At 43.9% G+C, this 18,519-nt stretch overlaps 2 protein-coding genes across 7 annotated transcripts; one reads left to right on the forward strand and one right to left on the reverse strand.

Annotated features, from left to right (window-relative positions):
• Positions 1-223: 223 nt before the first annotated feature.
• Positions 224-2,952, reverse strand: dtwd2 (DTW domain containing 2). The gene is made up of 6 exons (XM_058415073.1): positions 2,795-2,952; positions 2,106-2,196; positions 1,940-2,034; positions 1,662-1,854; positions 1,300-1,428; positions 224-1,212 (listed from the first exon to the last, which is right to left on the reverse strand). Exons 1-6 carry the CDS (start codon positions 2,950-2,952, stop codon positions 1,042-1,044), a joined length of 837 nt encoding a protein of 278 aa, XP_058271056.1. The 3' UTR covers positions 224-1,041.
• zgc:162472 (uncharacterized protein LOC553495 homolog) lies at positions 2,953-18,165 on the forward strand. Of its 6 annotated transcripts, XM_058415070.1 has the most exons (29): positions 3,180-3,348; positions 4,108-4,260; positions 4,294-4,448; positions 4,703-5,480; positions 5,592-5,707; positions 5,952-6,011; positions 6,096-6,230; positions 8,885-9,018; positions 9,116-9,210; positions 9,407-9,461; positions 9,737-9,868; positions 9,967-10,143; positions 10,223-10,286; positions 10,371-10,503; positions 10,896-11,029; positions 11,127-11,478; positions 12,362-12,493; positions 12,746-12,782; positions 12,868-12,945; positions 13,204-13,846; positions 13,979-14,130; positions 14,237-14,349; positions 14,489-14,670; positions 14,756-14,936; positions 15,347-15,380; positions 15,506-15,601; positions 15,710-16,175; positions 16,327-16,525; positions 16,628-18,165. In XM_058415070.1, the coding sequence occupies exons 2-29, from the start codon at positions 4,117-4,119 to the stop codon at positions 16,763-16,765; spliced, it is 5,115 nt and encodes a 1,704-aa protein (XP_058271053.1). In that variant the 5' UTR covers positions 3,180-3,348; positions 4,108-4,116; the 3' UTR covers positions 16,766-18,165. The 6 variants fall into 6 exon arrangements, with proteins under 6 accessions (XP_058271051.1, XP_058271053.1, XP_058271054.1 ...); XM_058415068.1 differs by lacking the exon at positions 3,180-3,348 and adding an exon at positions 2,953-3,111 and having other exon boundaries at positions 4,108-4,448; XM_058415071.1 differs by having other exon boundaries at positions 4,108-4,448; positions 10,962-11,029.
• The last annotated feature ends 354 nt before the right edge of the window (positions 18,166-18,519 follow it).

Here is an 18,519-nt window from a genome sequence, read left to right on the forward strand (position 1 = left end):
TATTATATATCTATATATTTTTGTGCTATAAGACTTTTTCTTGCTGTCTGTAGTGTATTAATAAAATTCATTTTTAAATAATATTTGTTATATATAATATATAACTATTATTATTAGAGCCATATATTATAGTCAAATAGTATTTTCCATAAAGACCAAAAGATTTCATCCACATAAATCATGGGATGATTCATTTAAAGAATCTTCACGTCTGACTCACAAATCCTTATAAAATCATTTATTCCAGAAAATTCACCAAAATTATGTTCATTTCTAAACTGTAAAAAAACAAACAAACAAAACAAAAACCAGTTTTTAAGAAGAGAAGAGTGAGAAACACGGTCCACAGAAGCAGCAGGTTTGGGTTGTATTAAGACCAGCTGGTGTCAGAACACAGGATCTGCTTACAGGAAAAGATTTAACTGTCAAAGACTGGACTTACTGACACTCATCATCGAGCCGTACGTTCCTGTAGGGTTCTGAGGGAATAAACCACAACAAAACAGCCCTGAAATCTGAGCTCAGTGCTTCAAAGGTACAATAAGCCTTTAATGGACCTACACTCAAAAATATTTCCAGAATTTAACATCAGACTCAGACGTTGCCAGTGATGAACTCTGTACTTTAGTGTTCCAGCAGTAAACAAAACCTCCATTATATCAGCACTAAACAAAATAATAAATAAAACTCTAGGGTACATTTCTGCTCCAGAGGTCTCGGTCATAAGTCCAGGATGTAGTCGGGTAATCGGATGTCCTGGGTGTGATCAGATGGTTGGATAGAATAGTCAGACGTCCTGGTCGCAGTCAGACAGTCCGAGGTTCTGGTTCTGATCAGATCCCAGTCACAGTCTGCAGTCAGGGTCGTAGTCAGACAGTCCGAGGTTCTGGTTCTGATCAGATCCCAGTCGCAGTCTGCAGTCAGGGTCGTAGTCAGACAGTCCGAGGTTCTGGTTCTGATCAGATCCCAGTCGCAGTCTGCAGTCACGGTCGTAGTCAGACAGTCCGAGGTTCTGGTGTTAGTCGGATTTCCCGCTCGTACTCAGATGTCCTGGTTGGTGATGAGCTTCTGCATCCTCTTGATCTTGCGCTTGTTTTTGGGCAGGGGTTTGTCGTACAGGCCGCTCTTCAGCAGGTGCTCCTTGCTGTGATGAACCTGAGCACCGTGCTGCAGCTGGAACGAACACAGAGCTCGAAGAGGCTTCAGGAGAACCTGCAGACAGGAAGTGAGGCATCAACAACAATCACACTGAAACCCCCCCCTCCCCTCCCCCCTCTCTCAGATGATCTTAACTCCCACCTCCTGTATGGCTTGGTTTTTCTCCATAATGGACAGAGTGACAGCAGCACACTCGAGAGTGGACAGGCACATGTTGGTGGGCTGAGTGCGGATCACATACTGACTGGACGGGGCGCTGTTTAACTGCACCTGCAAAACACACAGGCTTCATTTCACACTCTTATCGTTATTGTTTCTATAGTAACAGCTCGTTTAGAGGGATTTGCGATCCTGTGGAGATGCTCAGTGAGGTTTTATGGAAGGAGTCTCCAGTGTCAGCGCTTTGCAACGGTCAGAGAAGGATGTAAAGAGTCGATTAAACAGTATGATGTGTGCTCTTTAAATAAACAAGGCTGATGAAGTCGGGTGTGAGGAAGTGGTACCTGTTTGGGTAAGCGTAACAGAGCGTTTCTGAGGAACATGTCCTTGGCTTGACTCCACGTGCCGTCTATTATAATGACGTTGTGAGGAGTGGCGGTGAAGTCCACATCCATGTCCTCCAGGTTCTCGGCGTCAGATCCGGGATACAGGACGAGGGTGTGTGCGTCTCTGCACACAGTGGCCAACTCGACATGTCTGAGGAGAAGGAGGAGGAGTTATAGGATTAGTGAATGTTATTGTTACAGATAATGACTCAGGGGTGACTGTAAGGGGGACGTACCTCTCCTCACTAAACCGTCTTCCAATCAGGACTTTACATTTGCCTGGAGGTAAGCAGGCGGCCAGCAGAGGGACGGTACGGAGAACTCGACTCTCCTGAGAAATAAAATACAAAATCAGCACAGTTTCATCAGGACTGTACGAACGCTGTAGGAGGAAACACTGACCTCTGCAGGGTGCTGGACGATGTACAGGCAGGTGGAGACATCCAGCGGCTCGGCTGGGAGAAATGGACATAAACACACCTTCTCCGGTCGGCTAGGAGCAGAAACACACCTCACGTGGATTAACAGACGGGAAGTACAAGCGTGAAGCGGTAAGTGCCTCTGTTACAGTGAGGGTTTCCTCAGAGAACAGGAGGGGTCAAGCACAGTTACTGTGTCCACTGAGAACCTGAGTAAAGATTAATTCTGTGTTTCTATAGTAACAGATCAATGAACTGAACTTGTACAGTGAACACTCAGAGCTTTTTAAAACAAACTCAGGTGAAGTCTTCTTTATTTATTATTCATGGAAGAAGTCTCCAGTGTAAAAGTGAGAGATGAAGCTGTTCATGAGTTTAATCAACACATTTATGCTCTATAAAGATTGTAGGAGTTATGAAGAGCTTAAAGGCTCAAGATGGCGAGATCCGAGTGTGTTTACTGCTTCAACATGGACTTATTCTTCAACACTAACATTTAACCACTGTTGTTATTTTTATAGATTCTTTTTAACAGCACGAAGCAGCTGATTGATTCAGTTTGACCTGCTTGACCTCAGTGTCCGAGCCGGAAGGATGAAACACCTGGAGTCAGGTAACACAACCATGCTAGTCCATTAGCTAGCTAAAATAAAACAACAATAGAAACCTCACCAGCATCGCAAACAAGTCGGTCTCCTTTCGCTAACTTCAACAGGCAGCTCGGATAAATCTGCAAAACCTTCAGGATCTTCCTCCTGCGCCGAGACTTCACCTGGAACCGGTGTGGAAGCTTCACTAACAGCACAATGTGAAGATGGAGCTCCAGACATGTCTCGCAGCCGGAAATGACGACATCCCGGGGGCTGTGTTCCATTTGCGTTCTGTTCGAGTCTAGCTAGGAGGAACCCTATCGAGTGTACTAGCCCGCGTCCTTTTTTAGCAATTCTCTTGAGTACATGCAGGATCTATATGACATATAAAGCTTCTAGGTAAACGTTAATATGTGTATATTTGTTATTTATAAGCGTATATACAGTTTATGTTTCCGGGAGAAAAAAAAAGCTATTTGAAGCATGACTGAGTTGACACGCGCAAACAGGAAATGACGTTTCTAAACACAGCGCCATGATGGCCGTCTTCACGCGCTGCTGTCTAAAAGTGCAGTAAAGTTACTGCTTTCTATCCGAGATAAATGGATATTATAACAGAGATACGTTTATAACAAAGTAAGCCCTTTTAATCATCATTAATAATCTTCTCTCGCTTTATTTATGTTGCGTTCTGTGTCCAGAATATGAGTAGCTAGCCGATTAGTGGCTAAGCAAGTTAGCATTATTTCATGCTTAAAAACATCAGGAGAATTTAATATAATAATAATGCTGTAAATAAATGTATGTAAATGTATCTTATTGTGTGTTTTCTGAATTTATAAGTTATACTTTAAATATTGTTATCTACAAATGTGATCTAAATGTGATTTGTCACTACACGTGTCAGGATGACATTATTATTATTATTATTATTATTATTGTTATTGTTATTATTATCATCGTCATCGTCATCATCATCATCATCATTATTATTATTAATTGATTAATCAACGAGAGTTTCATCATCTCTGAATTCATTTAATCAGAGTTTAATTGGATTTAAAATGAAATACTCGGTAGATTTATAAATAAAAAGTAATAAATATTAGCACGTAGTTTTGTTCATGCCCGAGTCAGAATATTGAGGGATTTTTCCTGGAGGAAAAAAAAAACCCTCCGTTTATTGCAACTCTTGATGATAATATTCCTCTCCTTCCAGCAGAGTTTCTTCTAAATTCTAACCATCATCCAGGTGTTGTCGAGTGTTTCTGTCCTTTTTAAGAGTTTGTTTGTCAACGGTGAAACCACACTCTTGATTTTAGACATTTTACAAACTGTTGACAGCATTTCCTCTTATTTTTCCATTTTATTATTTATTTTAATTATTTATCCCAGCAGGTAAAGATGATCCGCAGGTCGAGGATCAGCGTGCGGCCCAACGTGAAGCCCACAGGGAGAGCTGCAGCCACGTCTCGAGAAGCTCCTGCTGACCTCAGTGACCATGCAGAAGTCAAGGCTGGAGCTGAGGAGAGCATCACGGAAGTCAAGGCTGGAGCTGAGGAGAGCATCACAGAAGTCAAGGCTGGAGCTGAGGAGAGCATCACAGAAGTCAAGGCTGGAGCTGAGGAGAGCATCACAGAAGTCAAGTCTGCTGTTCCGGCTCCGGAGATGAGTGATAACACAGAAAGCCAGAGCGGTGATGTAACCAGGCAATCAGATCTCAGCTTGAACGCAGCGTGAGTTATTACTCTTTACTGTAAATGCTGTAGCTCCTGTTCACACACACACATTTATTACACTAAATAAATCCACATAACTGAGTGTTAATCGTGTGCTGACATCTTTTAGCCTAATTTATAAAAGGTTTTTAAAGATCAGGTCTTTTACTGGGGAAGTGTCCTTGTTGAAGAGGTTTAAGCTTTCTTTAAAACTTTCTTTTATAACTAATCTTATGTGTTTCTATTTATTTATTTATTTTTATTTTTTAAAGGGATGTGGCGGGCCAAAGTGCATTCACCAGCTCTTTATCCACGAGGAGGAAGCGCTTTAGTGTCCTGCCCAACCTCAGCAAACCCAGAAGTACTCCAACCCCCACCCTCACCTCTTCTAAGCCACGTAAATCTCCTGCTAGACCTGAACCTACCCCTGAAATACCCCCCACCTCCACAAACATTGCCTCTGTTGTTTCTGAATCACCTGATAAACAAGAACCGACTCAGGAACCTGCACCAGAACCGCTTCCTGTCTCCACCAAATCAGCTCGATCTCCTGCTCCCAAACTGCCCTCTCCATCTGTCCACAGCATTTCAAAAACCTCTAGATTTCACACTAAAGTCACAAAACCTACTCCTGAAAAAGTCTTATCTACCCCAGAGTCTGCCCCAGAGCTGCCTGCTGCTCCACTCACCCGGTCAGAAGGCAAATCAAAGCGCAAGAAACCCAAACTCGTAACTTCAACTCAGGACAATACAGAGACGTCGTCATGCAGATCGGATGAAGCCGAGCCCCGGTCAGCCGATCAGGGTGCAGCAGAATCCTCGTGCCCCGGTGAAGAAGTTCGCTCACATCACTCGCCCACGGATTCTGAGACACAGAACGAACCAGTCGTTCAGGATGGAAGTGACCTCAGCTCTCCAGGGGAAAGTAAGAAACCCCAGCAACATGTCCCCCTGGCCCTGAGGTCCCTGAATGACCCAGTGGACCGTCTCAGGTTAGCGCGGGCCAAAAAACTCAGAGAGCTTCTCAAGAAAGAGATGAATAAAGAAAAAGTAAAGTGTTTATTTTTCTTTCTCCTTTTACCTTGACTTTATATATATTGATTTTGAATAATAAATATAAGATATTTTTCTAAAACCCGCTTTCTTGTTTTTTTTTCCCAGCAAAAGAAGCAACAGAAATCACCGACTGGTATTAGCAAGAGCAAAAAAACAAAAGATCACACCAAAATGACCATGAGAGAGCTCATCTACTATCTACCGTCCACTAACCCCATGAAGTAAAAGTTCTGTGGCTCACAGAGGCCACGCCCCTTTATCGGCACTGACAGACATACAGGCCACACCTCCTTAATCAAGATTGACAAATGAAGAGGCCACGCCCCTTCACAGTTATTCACACACACAGGCCACGACTCTTTACTCTGACTGACTGTCATAAAGACCACACCTCCTTGCTTAAAGCTGACCAGGTCAACAGCCACACCTCTTACACTCTTCTGTCCATTCTCTCATTCTTTGCAGGTCATACACTGAAGACGAGCAGAGAGCCGAGACGGATTCTCCTTCTCCCCTAAAAGCAGCGTAAGAGTTTCCGTGCAATATCTATAATATAAGCTGAACTTAAATATAGCCCACAGTTTTGAGCTGAATGTTTTTTTTCTCCAGTCCAGCTGTTCCATCAGCTACAGAAGAGAACGCAGCCGAGGAAGAGGAAGAGCACGAAGGAGAGGAGGAAGAACCGATGCTGGCTCCAAGAGTGAAGGTGGCTGAGGACGGATCTCTTATCATAGACGAGGAAAGGTGAGATGATACAGAGAAAATAATCAGTTACCTTCTGACCAATCACCGTCTGACCAATCACCGTCTGACCAATCACCGTCTGACCAATCACCATCTGACCAATCACCGTCTGACCAATCACCTTCTGACCAATCACCTTTCTCAATCACCTTTCTCAATCACCTTCTGACCAATCACCTTCTGACCAATCACCGTCTGACCAATCACCGTCTGACCAATCACCGTCTGACCAATCACCTTTCTCAATCACCTTCTGACCAATCATCTTCTGACCAATCACCTTCTGACCAATCACCTTTCTCAATCACCTTCTGACCAATCATCTTCTGACCAATCATCTTCTGACCAATCACCTTCTGACCAATCACCGTCGGACCAATCACCGTCGGACCAATCACCGTCTGACCAATCACCTTTCTCAATCACCTTCTGACCAATCATCTTCTGACCAATCATCTTCTGACCAATCACCTTCTGACCAATCACCTTTCTCAATCACCTTCTGACCAATCATCTTCTGACCAATCATCTTCTGACCAATCACCTTCTGACCAATCACCTTTCTCAATCACCTTCTGACCAATCACCTTCTGACCAATCACCTTCTGACCAATCACCTTCTGACCAATCACCTTCTGACCAATCACCTTTCTCAATCACCTTCTGACCAATCACCTTCTGACCAATCACCTTCTGACCAATCACCTTCTGACCAATCACCGTCTGACCAATCACCTTCTGACCAATCACCTTTCTCAATCACCTTCTGACCAATCACCGTCTGACCAATCACCTTCTGACCAATCACCTTTCTCAATCACCTTCTGACCAATCACCTTCTGACCAATCACCTTTCTCAATCACCTTCTGACCAATCACCTTCTGACCAATCACCTTCTGACCAATCACCTTCTGACCAATCACCTTTCTCAATCACCTTCTGACCAATCACCGTCTGACCAATCACCTTCTGACCAATCACCGTCTGACCAATCACCTTCTGACCAATCACCTTTCTCAATCACCTTCTGACCAATCATCTTCTGACCAATCACCGTCTGACCAATCACCTTCTGACCAATCACCTTTCTCAATCACCTTCTGACCAATCACCTTCTGACCAATCACCTTCTGACCAATCACCGTCTGACCAATCACCTTCTGACCAATCACCTTCTGACCAATCACCGTCTGACCAATCACCTTCTGACCAATCATCTTCTGACCAATCACCTTCTGACCAATCACCTTTCTCAATCACCTTCTGACCAATCATCTTCTGACCAATCACCGTCTGACCAATCACCTTCTGACCAATCACCTTTCTCAATCACCTTCTGACCAATCACCTTCTGACCAATCACCTTTCTCAATCACCTTCTGACCAATCACCTTCTGACCAATCACCTTTCTCAATCACCTTCTGACCAATCACCTTCTGACCAATCACCTTCTGACCAATCACCTTTCTCAATCACCTTCTGACCAATCACCTTTCTCAATCACCTTCTGACCAATCACCTTCTGACCAATCACCTTCTGACCAATCACCGTCTGACCAATCACCTTCTGATCAATCACATTTCTCAATCACCTTCTGACCAATCACCGTCTGACCAATCACCTTCTGACCAATCACCTTCTGACCAATCACCTTTCTCAATCATCTTCTGACCAATCACCTTCTGACCAATCACCTTCTGACCAATCACCGTCTGACCAATCACCGTCTGACCAATCACCTTCTGACCAATCACCTTCTGACCAATCACCTTCTAACCAATCATCTTCTGACCAATCACCTTCTGACCAATCACCTTTCTCAATCACCTTCTGACCAATCATCTTCTGACCAATCACCGTCTGACCAATCACCTTCTGACCAATCACCTTTCTCAATCACCTTCTGACCAATCACCTTCTGACCAATCACCTTTCTCAATCACCTTCTGACCAATCACCTTCTGACCAATCACCTTCTGACCAATCACCTTCTGACCAATCACCTTTCTCAATCACCTTCTGACCAATCATCTTCTGACCAATCACCTTCTGACCAATCACCTTTCTCAATCACCTTCTGACCAATCACCTTCTGACCAATCACCTTCTGACCAATCACCGTCTGACCAATCACCTTCTGACCAATCACCTTCTGACCAATCACCTTTCTCAATCACCTTTCTCAATCACCTTCTGACCAATCACCTTCTGATCAATCACATTTCTCAATCACCGTCTGACCAATCACCGTCTGACCAATCACCGTCTGACCAATCACCTTCTGACCAATCACCTTCTGACCAATCACCTTCTGACCAATCACCTTCTGACCAATCACCTTTCTCAATCACATTTCTCAATCACCGTCTGACCAATCACCTTCTGACCAATCACCTTCTGACCAATCACCTTTCTCAATCACCTTTCTCAATCACCTTCTAACCAATCATCTTCTGACCAATCACCTTCTGACCAATCACCTTTCTCAATCACCGTCTGACCAATCATCTTCTGACCAATCACCTTCTGACCAATCACCTTTCTCAGTCACTCTCCAGAACTCTTCAGCATTCTTCCTGATCAGAAAAGAAAGATGAATATTTTGTCCAGAGAGCAGTGAATGTACTTGTGCATGTTTTATCTGGGTGTAGTTTAACGGTACGAGTGCAGAGGATGAAGGGACCGAACCTGATGGAGGAGAGAGATCCGATATTCGAGCGCGGCTCCACCACCACCTACTCCAGCTTCAGGAAAGGGACTTACACTAAACCCTGGTCCAACCGAGGTCTGACCGCAAACATCTTCCTGACACATGTATCACACCGGACGCCTATAATCAAATCATCTTCTCTCTTTGTGTGTGTGTGTTTGTTTTATTTCAGAGACGGACATGTTTTTCCTGGCCATCAGCATGGTGGGGACGGACTTCTCCATGATCGGTCAGCTGTTTCCTCATCGAGCTCGAATAGAGATTAAGGTATAGATAAGAACGTAGTGTCTGATGACCAACACACTGATTCATCTCTTTCTCACCTCCTGCGTTGTTGTGGAATGATTTGAGGTGTTTATTTTCATTTTCATATCCAGTCTTTTTTCTTTCTTTCTTTGGGTTGTTATGAGATTATTACTCCACCTGATGTTTCTGAATGTCTTGTTTTTCTTTTCCTTTTCAGAACAAATTTAAAAAGGAGGAAAGAACAAACTCCTGGAGAATAGACAAAGCGTTCAGTAAGTGCTCAGCAGCATCCCAGTACTTCATCACTTCTCTCTGATTGGCTCGCTGATAGCACATCCTGGACCGAACCAGTCTTCCTTCATTGTTCCCGTGACCGTGTTAATGTTTTAAATCTGATGTTTCAGAGACGCTTGCCTTATAATTCCTCAATTCTAAGTCTACTGCTCCCGGAATTTTCCTGGCACTTTGTATTCAACATGACTTCAGAGGAAACTTTGAAATACCGTAATGTGGAATTCGATTATAATAAAAGTCTTTTTGATTTCAGAGGAGAAACGACGCTTGGACCTGGATTTCTTCAGCAAGCTGCTGGCGCAGATCCTCAAAGACGAGGAAGAGAAACGCAAAAAAAGGAAATGCACCTCCCAAGTGTCCAAGCTTCCCTGCCGAAGACCAGGAGGCGAGTCGGATTTATTTCTGCCGTCTTTTCTGCTGCTCTTCTTTCCCCGTAGTCCACTTTCTCAGGTTTGTTCTGAGCGTTCGTGTCTCTCATTACAGAAAGGAAGAAGATGATCTATTCTTCAGATTCGGAGGAGGATGAGAGCTCGAGCAGTGACGCCATGGACGGAGAGAAGGAGAACGAGAACGTGTGTAGTGATGGTGAGCGCAGTGCTCCTCCGAAAAGGAAGAGAATGGAAGTGTCACAGAGGAAAAGTAGAAAAGCAAACCGATCAGGTGTGTGAGAGTTTATTTAGAGTTTCGGCTTAAACATGAGACACATTATTATAACGTAGTTCTGTTTGTGTGTCTGTAGCTGAACAGGAAGCAGAGGAAGAGGCTGAGAGAAGCTCAAACGAAGAGACCTCACCTGTTAATGAGTAAGAACTCTGACACCTCGTACCTGTACTGCTGTCTTCACAGCATTTCTGTGGTTACTGATGTTGACGTGAACATGTGTTCAGGTTGGACTCCGTGGAAAAGGAGACCGAGGGCTTAGGTGTGAAATCGGTGAGGAAGAGGAGGAGGAACAGAGGTGCTGTGGTGCAGAAAAAAGCTGAGGACACACACACCTCAGTCAGGGAGGAGCGTGCAAAGGTATCTTCATCCTGATCTTCATCTTTTATACAATTGAGTTCAGGTTACACTGGAACACGTAGCTGTGTATAACTGTCAATCATTCAATTAATTTGGGATGGATGGATAGATAGATAGATGGATTGATTAACAGATCAGTGTGTAGATTATTGGATGGATGGATGGATGGATGGATGGGTAGGTTGATGGGTGGATGAAAGAATGGATGGATAGTAGGCTATATGGGTTCATGAGTGGATGGTCAGATCAGTAGATGGATAGGGAGATTTTAGACTGATGGACAGATGAACAGATTAGTTTGATTGATTGATGGCTAGATTAATGAATGGATCGATGGATTTTAGAATTATTTCTTCATTTTCATCCCACACTGTTGTGATCCCACAATTTAGGATTCTTCAGCCTCAGTGCAAGAGAAGACGAGACACACTTCTGATGTCATTTCCTGTCGGTTGCAGGACTCTGAGACTGAGGACGAGCCTGACGTGAGCACCATTCAGGAGCACATTCTCAACAAGCCGACCAGGTACGTTACCCACAATGCACCAGTGCACGAATGTGACATATAAAGTTCTTTTTGCTGGACTAGAATTTTCTCATTCCTGTCCTGTGACCACTCTCAGGTCAGGCCGGATCCCGAAACTCTCTCAGCAGATGATCCGTGCGGCGGCGGACGAAGAGGATGATGAGGAAGAAGAGCAGCCTCCACCTCGTCCTCTTCCACCTGATGGTCGGCCTCGGGGCTCTCAGGCTAAACAGGGCAGATGGCGCGCCCCACACCAGGGCAAATCCAAACTGCTTACTTTAGTTGCCTCGGTTACTGAGGATGAAGATGATGATGAGGAGGAATATGGTACAAATCAGGAGGAAGAAAACTATTCAGTGAATGCGGAGGAGGAAAACCAGCCCTTCGTGCCCATGGGGTTGCGCTCTTTGAGGACAGTGGAGTCTGAGGTGGAGGAAACCATGGAGGAGGTGTGTGTGTGTGTGTGTGTGTGTGTGTGTGTGTGTGAGTGTGTGTGTGGACTGTCAGTTAATCCTTTGTTATTTTTTTGTCATACCATTCCATGCACATTCATAACTCAATGTCAGTTTTATTCATTTTTGTTAGAGACAGTAGGCATGTGTAGATCATCCTTTATAATTAAACACTATTACATCATTAACTAGCAAACACAATTCTTTTCATCTTCTTAATAATATCAGCATGTGCCTAATAAACAGTGTGGGGCATTGGTAAAGTAGATCATTTAAAAATTTCTTTCATATTTACACTGATCAACCGTAACATTATGACCACCTGCCTTATGTTGTGTTGGTCCCCCTATTGCCGCCTAAAACAGCCCTGACCCATCGAGGCATGGACTCCACTAGATCCCTGAAGGTGTGCTGTGGGATCTGGCAGCAAGATGTTAGTGGCAGATCCTGTAAGTTGTGAGGTGGGGCCTCCATGTGCCCCACCTCGCAACTTAGAGGATTTAAAGGGCTTACAGGATACTTTTGATAGATACTGACCACTGCAGACCGGGAACACCCCACAAGAGCTGCAGTTTTGGAGATGCTCTAATCCAGTGGTCTAGCCATCACAATTTGGCCCTTTTGGTCAAACTCACTCAAATCCTTACGCTTGTCAATTTTTCCTGCTTCTAACATCAAATTTGAGGACAAAATGTTGACTTGCTGTCTAATATATCCCACCCACTAACACGTGCCATGATGAGGAGATACTCAGTTTTATTCACTTCACCTGGTCATAATGTTATGGCTGACCGGTGTGTATTTATGTCGTGTTCATTCATATTTATTAATGCATGCTTTGCCCATTACTTTCCTCCTCTCTTCTCATAACTTCATTCAGTTGGACATCTCAGTAAATGTTCCTGACGTCCTGGGAATTTCCCAGAATGCCGTGTGCCCCGAATTATCCTGTGAGAGGGCGCTGTCCACCATGGGCTCCGTGCCCTGTGAGCATCAGCTCGACCTGCTTGTTGTAAGTGTCCCTGAATGATGGTTTGGAGCAGAGCAGGTAGCTCGACAGCCTGAGTTTAATTAAAACTATTCTGTTAATGGAATAGTTTTGGTTCTATAACCTGATTGGCTGAGACTCGTTTGAAATAAACTCCTTGACTTACATGTGAGAAGACTGTTGTTGATTTGTTGTTTGTTGTTGCTGCTCATCCTTTTATTTATTATCTTGTATTTGCGCTAATTACCAGTATTTATCTCATGTTTAATATTTTAGGGTGTGATTGAGTTCCTGGGTCCGGACCACATGGAAGGTAATGTGAAGTTCCTGTAAAGTGTGTTGGTTTTTTTTCATTCCTCTTCAATCTATGCTCTAAAAAAGCATTTTCTTTTTTTCAGTGTCTGAAGAAGCAGCAAGGACTCTACTGACCATTGGACATTCTGCTAATGTTACCCAAACTGAACTGTCCAGTACAGGCAAGAATGTTTTCATCACCTGACCTTTAAAAGTCTTATCCAGTCCTGATGTTCCATAGACCCAGTGAAGGATGGCCTCTTGCCATTTACAATGAAGGAGGCGTGGTCGGATTAAAAAGGCGTGACTTCTGTGTGATGAAGGGTTGCTGCTCTGATCCTGAAAGCACAAGTGTTTAACATGAAAGGGGGTGTAGCCTCTTATTTATTAATAAAAATACGCCTTTAAAATGACAACAACGTCTGCTGTTTTCCTCCTAGGTGATGTCATCATTGTCGAAGACTCATCAACTCCTGTCCATGAAATTGTCATGGAAACAATGGATCAATCTGAGACCATGGAAACCTGTAACATAATGACCTCTGACCTTTCCTCTGGCATTACCTCACAAACTGATTCAGTTAGCACTGTCGTTACGGAAGATAAAACTCCTCCGCAGGGCTCCGCCTCCACACCAGAGCCAGTCAGCGGTCAGGAAAATAAACCTCTGTCTACCGAAATCCAACCAGAGACCTCAAATATCACTGTTCCAGAACCAACAGCATTAAAGACACGAAGGAACCGGCTGCCCAAACCCAACTTGAGCAGAGCCTCCAAACCCACGCAAAGAGAACCTGCAATAGCAGCCACCTGTTCTGTAGAGACTTGCAGCACTCCAGTGAAGGATGATCGAGAAGCAAAAACTGTGGAGTCCCAAACATCAGCTGTGAAAGACCTGAGTCCTGAGGAACCCTCTCAACCAGAACCTGAGGAACAGTACTCAGAAGCTTGTAAAGAAAGAGAAAATAAAAGTGAAGGATGTAGCTCTGATCTGCAGCTAGAGGAAAAGATGGAGGATGGAGATTCAGGACAAAGGTCTCGTGTAGAGAATGAGAGAAAAGAAGAAACCCAGCAAGCACACAGGTAAAAGATGGATACAGTTTACAGAAATATGTATTTTATTTTAGAATTTTCTTTAGGACTTTGATTGTAAAAGCACCTCCAGTTAATAATCTATAACATTTGTGTGTGTGTGTGTGATTTGATGTGATGCAGTGAGTCTGAATCACGTCCTCCAGGTTCCGAGTGCTCTGTGAAACCTTCTCAAGCGGTCAGAAGATGTCGAGGAGCCAAACCCAAGCCGAACCTGGTGCGGAACGTCAGAACCACACACACCGTCACAGACGTCCAGAAGGACCCTCCGGAAGGTGAGGAAGAAATCCTGAACGCACCTGAAACATGATCCAGTCCAGAATCCAGAATACCAGACCTGAGCGAAGTCAACATTTTCTCTCATTTATTTATTTATTACAGTTCCTGATGAGAAGCAATCTGCTGCAAGCACGTTACCTGACATTCAGCAGCCAGAAGAGGGCGCTAACCTCATCCCAGAATCAGAAAGAGAACCTCCACACGACTCTGTAACGGTAAAACCCTGAGCTTCTGATCTTCCTCTGCAGAAGAAGTTTTAATAAGTTATAAGTTTTATTATTAATAAATGAATAATTTATTGTTATTATTAATATTTACACCACAGAGTCGTTGTGTGTTCTTCATGATCTGCAGGTGATTCTTGATGATAATCCAGTGGAACCTCCTAAATCTGTGTGTGAAACCTCGACCCCTGATGAGCCGGTGTTTATTCTCTCTCTCACTGAGGTCCTGCCCACTCTCACAGAAAGGGCGGGGCTTGTGACCAATCCTCTCTCACTTTCTGCAACATCAGGAACAGTCCCTGAACCAATCAGGTGAGTCCTGAACATACAGTAGCAACATGAACATCAACACACACTGTAGTGAAGATGATTAAGAACTTTCTCTTCTCTTCTTCAGTGCCATCGAAGGTGCCGCTGCTGATGTGGGAGGTACAGGTCCAGATGGAGATCAGGTCTTCTCTCAACTCCTTCCTGATGCACTGATTCCTGTCTCAGAGGAAGGAGAGAGTGAGAAAAGAGAAAACGAGACAAGCCGAGGAAAGGAGGAGGAGAGCTCGAGTCGAGAACCTTCTCAGACCGTGAGGACATGTTGCTTATTTCCCAAACTCAGACTTGTTAAAGGAAAAGCTAGTGGTGTTTATGGCATTCGAAATGTTTTCAGAAGATGGCAGAAGGAATATCATCTGAAGAGCACTGGCTCAACGTCCATTCGTGTGTTAAATCAGGAAAATCTTTCTGGACTGAATCAGTTCCTCTAGAGCAGGGTGTCTGGTTTTCATTCCAATCAAGCAGGAGCCACACCTGATTCCACCTGTTTACTCGACTGAACTTGGCTTTCAGTAGACTCGGGTGTGGCTTCTGCTCGGATGGAATGATAACCTGCCCCCACACGGCCCTTTCCGGATAAGATTTGCCTCCCTGCTATATAGTTCTGTCTTTATATCGTTATCTAAGTGGTCTTAAGAGTTTCTAATGTTTGTCTTCCCAGGTTTCTGCTCCTGAGCGACCTGATGAACCACCTAGTGAGTCATTTGAGATGTCTGTGTATTATCCATCAATCTGTGTGTGTAATATAATTACAGTCATGTTTATACTGTTTCACACACACTTTATCTATCACAATGTTATTACAATTATTTTTGTCTAGTGGAACCATCAGCATCGAGCTGTACGGCTGAGGAGAAGGTTAAGGAGATGGACTGTCCTGCTAAATGGAGAAAACTTCCAGAAAGAGGCAGAAGAGGTGTGTGTGATAGAAACTGGGCACATTTTACACCCCGCTGGACATTCAGCGCATCTCTGGATATTCTGTTGTTTCTAAAACTGCTTTACATTTGTTTCCTGTTTTTAGCAAAAGTGCAGATTGAACCCAACTCAAATCAGAGGAAAACCCGACGTGACATTTCGCCTCCGGACGAGACGAGATCTACACCTGCTTCATCATGTGAAAGGACATTAGAAGAAACAGAACCATGGCCTACATCATCAGAGATCGCTTCTTCATCATTGGCTTCAACAGAAGAACTTTCACCATCAGAAATTTTAGATATAAAAGAAGACACTTTGTCATCAACCGTTTTGGATAAAAACAGCAAAACTTCCACTGCTTCACCAGAGCAGAGTCGAGCAATCTCACCTCCACCTGTCAGGAGAGAGACTCCGCCCCCTCAAGCTTCTTCTTCTTCTTCTCAAGGTGTTGTAGAAAACATCAACTTTCCAGAAACAGACCCTGTGGAGCCTAGTGCCAGTGGGGTGGAGGTGGGGTCACAACCTGTCCATCAAACAACACCCTTGGCTTCGACCGGACCTCTGACGAGGTGAGTGGGTGTCGCCTGAATTTAACCTAAGATTCAGAATGAGAGATTTAGGATTATTAAATTAGGGAATAAATTAAGTCTAATTTACTGGTGCGTGTCGTGTATAGAGCCATGTTGTGATGTGTGTGCTGATATTTCTCGTCCTCTGTAGACCTGGTAGGAGACCTAAAGGCTTCCTGTCCTTCATGTCCAGCGCGAACTCGCAGAGACCCTCGGAGTCCGCTCGGGTTCCTCAAAAACCCGCCACCATCACGTCTAGTAGAGGGAGGGGACGAGCCACACCCAGCACCTCCACTCCACCTCCACCTCCATCTCAAACTCCACCTTCACCTTCAACTCAACCTCCAGATGTAACCACCATATACACAACTTTCCTTTCATGCTCTAATTATTCTGTCATTTTGAACTTTAATTTTTAATCATTTTTTCCTCTTTGCTTGCCCGGTCATCAGGTGAGCTCACACACGCAGGCCGGGACGTCCGGCGAGAACCCGAACGCGGCAGAAGCAGACGAAGAGCCCACGAGTGTCTCGGCGTACTTCTTCAACGACATCTTCACCGAAGTGGACGAGGAGGACGAGCTCGACTGAGGACACCGGCTGGGGCGCTTAGCTAAGAATTAGCGTGGACTTGCTAGCTTTTACTCATTAGCATCATTAGTGTTTTTAGTGTGAGTCAGATGAGTGTCGCGCTGTGAATCGGGATAAAAACACTCGCGCACGCATTTCTCCGTATTTTTTTTAGCGATAAATTTAGATGAAGTTGAGCGATCACATGACCAGTGCAGCACCGGGCAGCGTGTAGTTCAGTGTTTGAGAGATTTTCTTCACCCTCTGTTTACTTGACCTCAGAATTCCACACAGCACTGACGTTCATCCTCTTATTTCAGCAGATCCTTTTATTTCACGTTAATCTTGTTTACTTTCATTTCTTTAATCATGACCCAGAATTCCATTATTGCCCATTCATTACCCACAATGCCGGTCAGCCTGAATCTGTCTTGTCGTCTTGTGGGCGTGGCCTGTTCCCCTTGTACCATTTAGTGAGGAGAAAATTCACAAAGAGAAAAATTTGGAGAGATCATTTCTGTAGTTTCGGCTCATTCACAGGGATGTGTATAGTGAGCGCTTGGCAAATTTCAACTTGTGATGTCATAACACCTCTTCAGCCGACCAATCAGAGGCTTTCAATTCACTCTAGGGTCCTCATTTCTTATTACTCTTATTTCACATTTCTTTCTTTCTTTCTTTCTTTCTTTCTTTCTTTCTTTCTTTCTTTTCCTTTTTCCTGACTTCCTTTCTTTTTGTTTTTCCTTTCTTTCTATTTATCTTTCCTTACTTACATTAGTCTCTTTCTTATTTATTTCTTATTTTACAGAGATATGAAATTCCAGAAATTCCCATAATTACAATATCTTTGTATTTTAGTGTCTTTGGAATTTGTGGGTGTGGCCTGTTCAAAAAGAAAGGAGATTTCACCTAATTAAGCATAGCCAGTGATTAAGACTTGCTGCTGGAATGTGTGATTAATTATTCACGTTACATCTGTCATCACATTGCAGTGTTGTTGTTCTGCTGGAATTGTGGGTAAGTTTTCAGCATGTACGCAGAAAACGAAGGTCACCTGAGGCTCTATCACTTCTTAGCTTCGACACAGAAGCTTTTCTCCACAGGAACCGCCATATTCTGCTCTACACTGTGCTTTCTCTTAGCTTTGTCATTTTTGTGGTTTTGCTCTAAAATATTTTTCACCGCAGTGGCTGCTGCCTGAGCGTCGCCTCTCGACACGTCTGGTGTAGATTTATTGTGTCGTTAATCAGCGATGTGCCACGTCTCCTGCGTTCTGCCTGTACAGTCCACCATGTTTTAGTTCCTAATTTGTTCTGAAATCCAACTCCACTCTTCTAGACAAGTTTATGACCCAAACATGGTGTGTGAAGTGCTAATGAACATCTGTAAATATGTTAATAAACATTTATTATGTGCTTTTATTTGATGGTGGATAAACTTACAGTGTTTCTTTCTCCAGACAGTGTTCATGTCTCGTTACAGAAATCTAAATAACTCCAAACACATGAGAACTAAAGACGTCATCACGCAGGATCAGGAAGGACGGTTCGTGTGTTCACCAGAGAGAAAACATCCTCAGGGTTCATCCCCAAAAGCATTACAGCGCTGGCTGCTGTTAAAATGGTTAATAATAAACAGATGAAACGCTCTCTCGTTACTCTCAGCCTTACATCTGACCGGAAAAGTGAGCGAAAGGAACAGGTGAAGATGCTTTTGACTGTGAGAAAGGAAGTGAGATTGGACTGAGCTGCTTGTTTTTCTGGTACTCTAGGAGT

The sequence above is a fragment of the Hemibagrus wyckioides genome, linkage group LG18 (assembly GCF_019097595.1).
Source record: "Hemibagrus wyckioides isolate EC202008001 linkage group LG18, SWU_Hwy_1.0, whole genome shotgun sequence".
Lineage (NCBI taxonomy): Eukaryota > Metazoa > Chordata > Actinopteri > Siluriformes > Bagridae > Hemibagrus > Hemibagrus wyckioides.

Bases quoted from the DNA above. Each gene is read 5' to 3' on its own strand.
- dtwd2 (XM_058415073.1), bottom strand. From the start codon at position 2,952: ATGTCTGGAGCTCCATCTTCACATTGTGCTGTTAGTGAAGCTTCCACA. The intron at 2,035-2,105 runs GTCAGTGTTTCC...TTTATTTCTCAG, and splicing joins TCGTCCAGCACCCTGCAGAG to GAGAGTCGAGTTCTCCGTAC. The intron at 1,855-1,939 runs GTACGTCCCCCT...CCTTCTCCTCAG, and splicing joins AGACGGTTTAGTGAGGAGAG to ACATGTCGAGTTGGCCACTG.
- zgc:162472 (XM_058415068.1), top strand. From the start codon at position 4,117: ATGATCCGCAGGTCGAGGATCAGCGTGCGGCCCAACGTGAAGCCCACA. The intron at 6,012-6,095 runs GTAAGAGTTTCC...TTTTTTCTCCAG, and splicing joins CCTTCTCCCCTAAAAGCAGC to TCCAGCTGTTCCATCAGCTA. The intron at 9,211-9,406 runs GTATAGATAAGA...TTTCCTTTTCAG, and splicing joins GAGCTCGAATAGAGATTAAG to AACAAATTTAAAAAGGAGGA.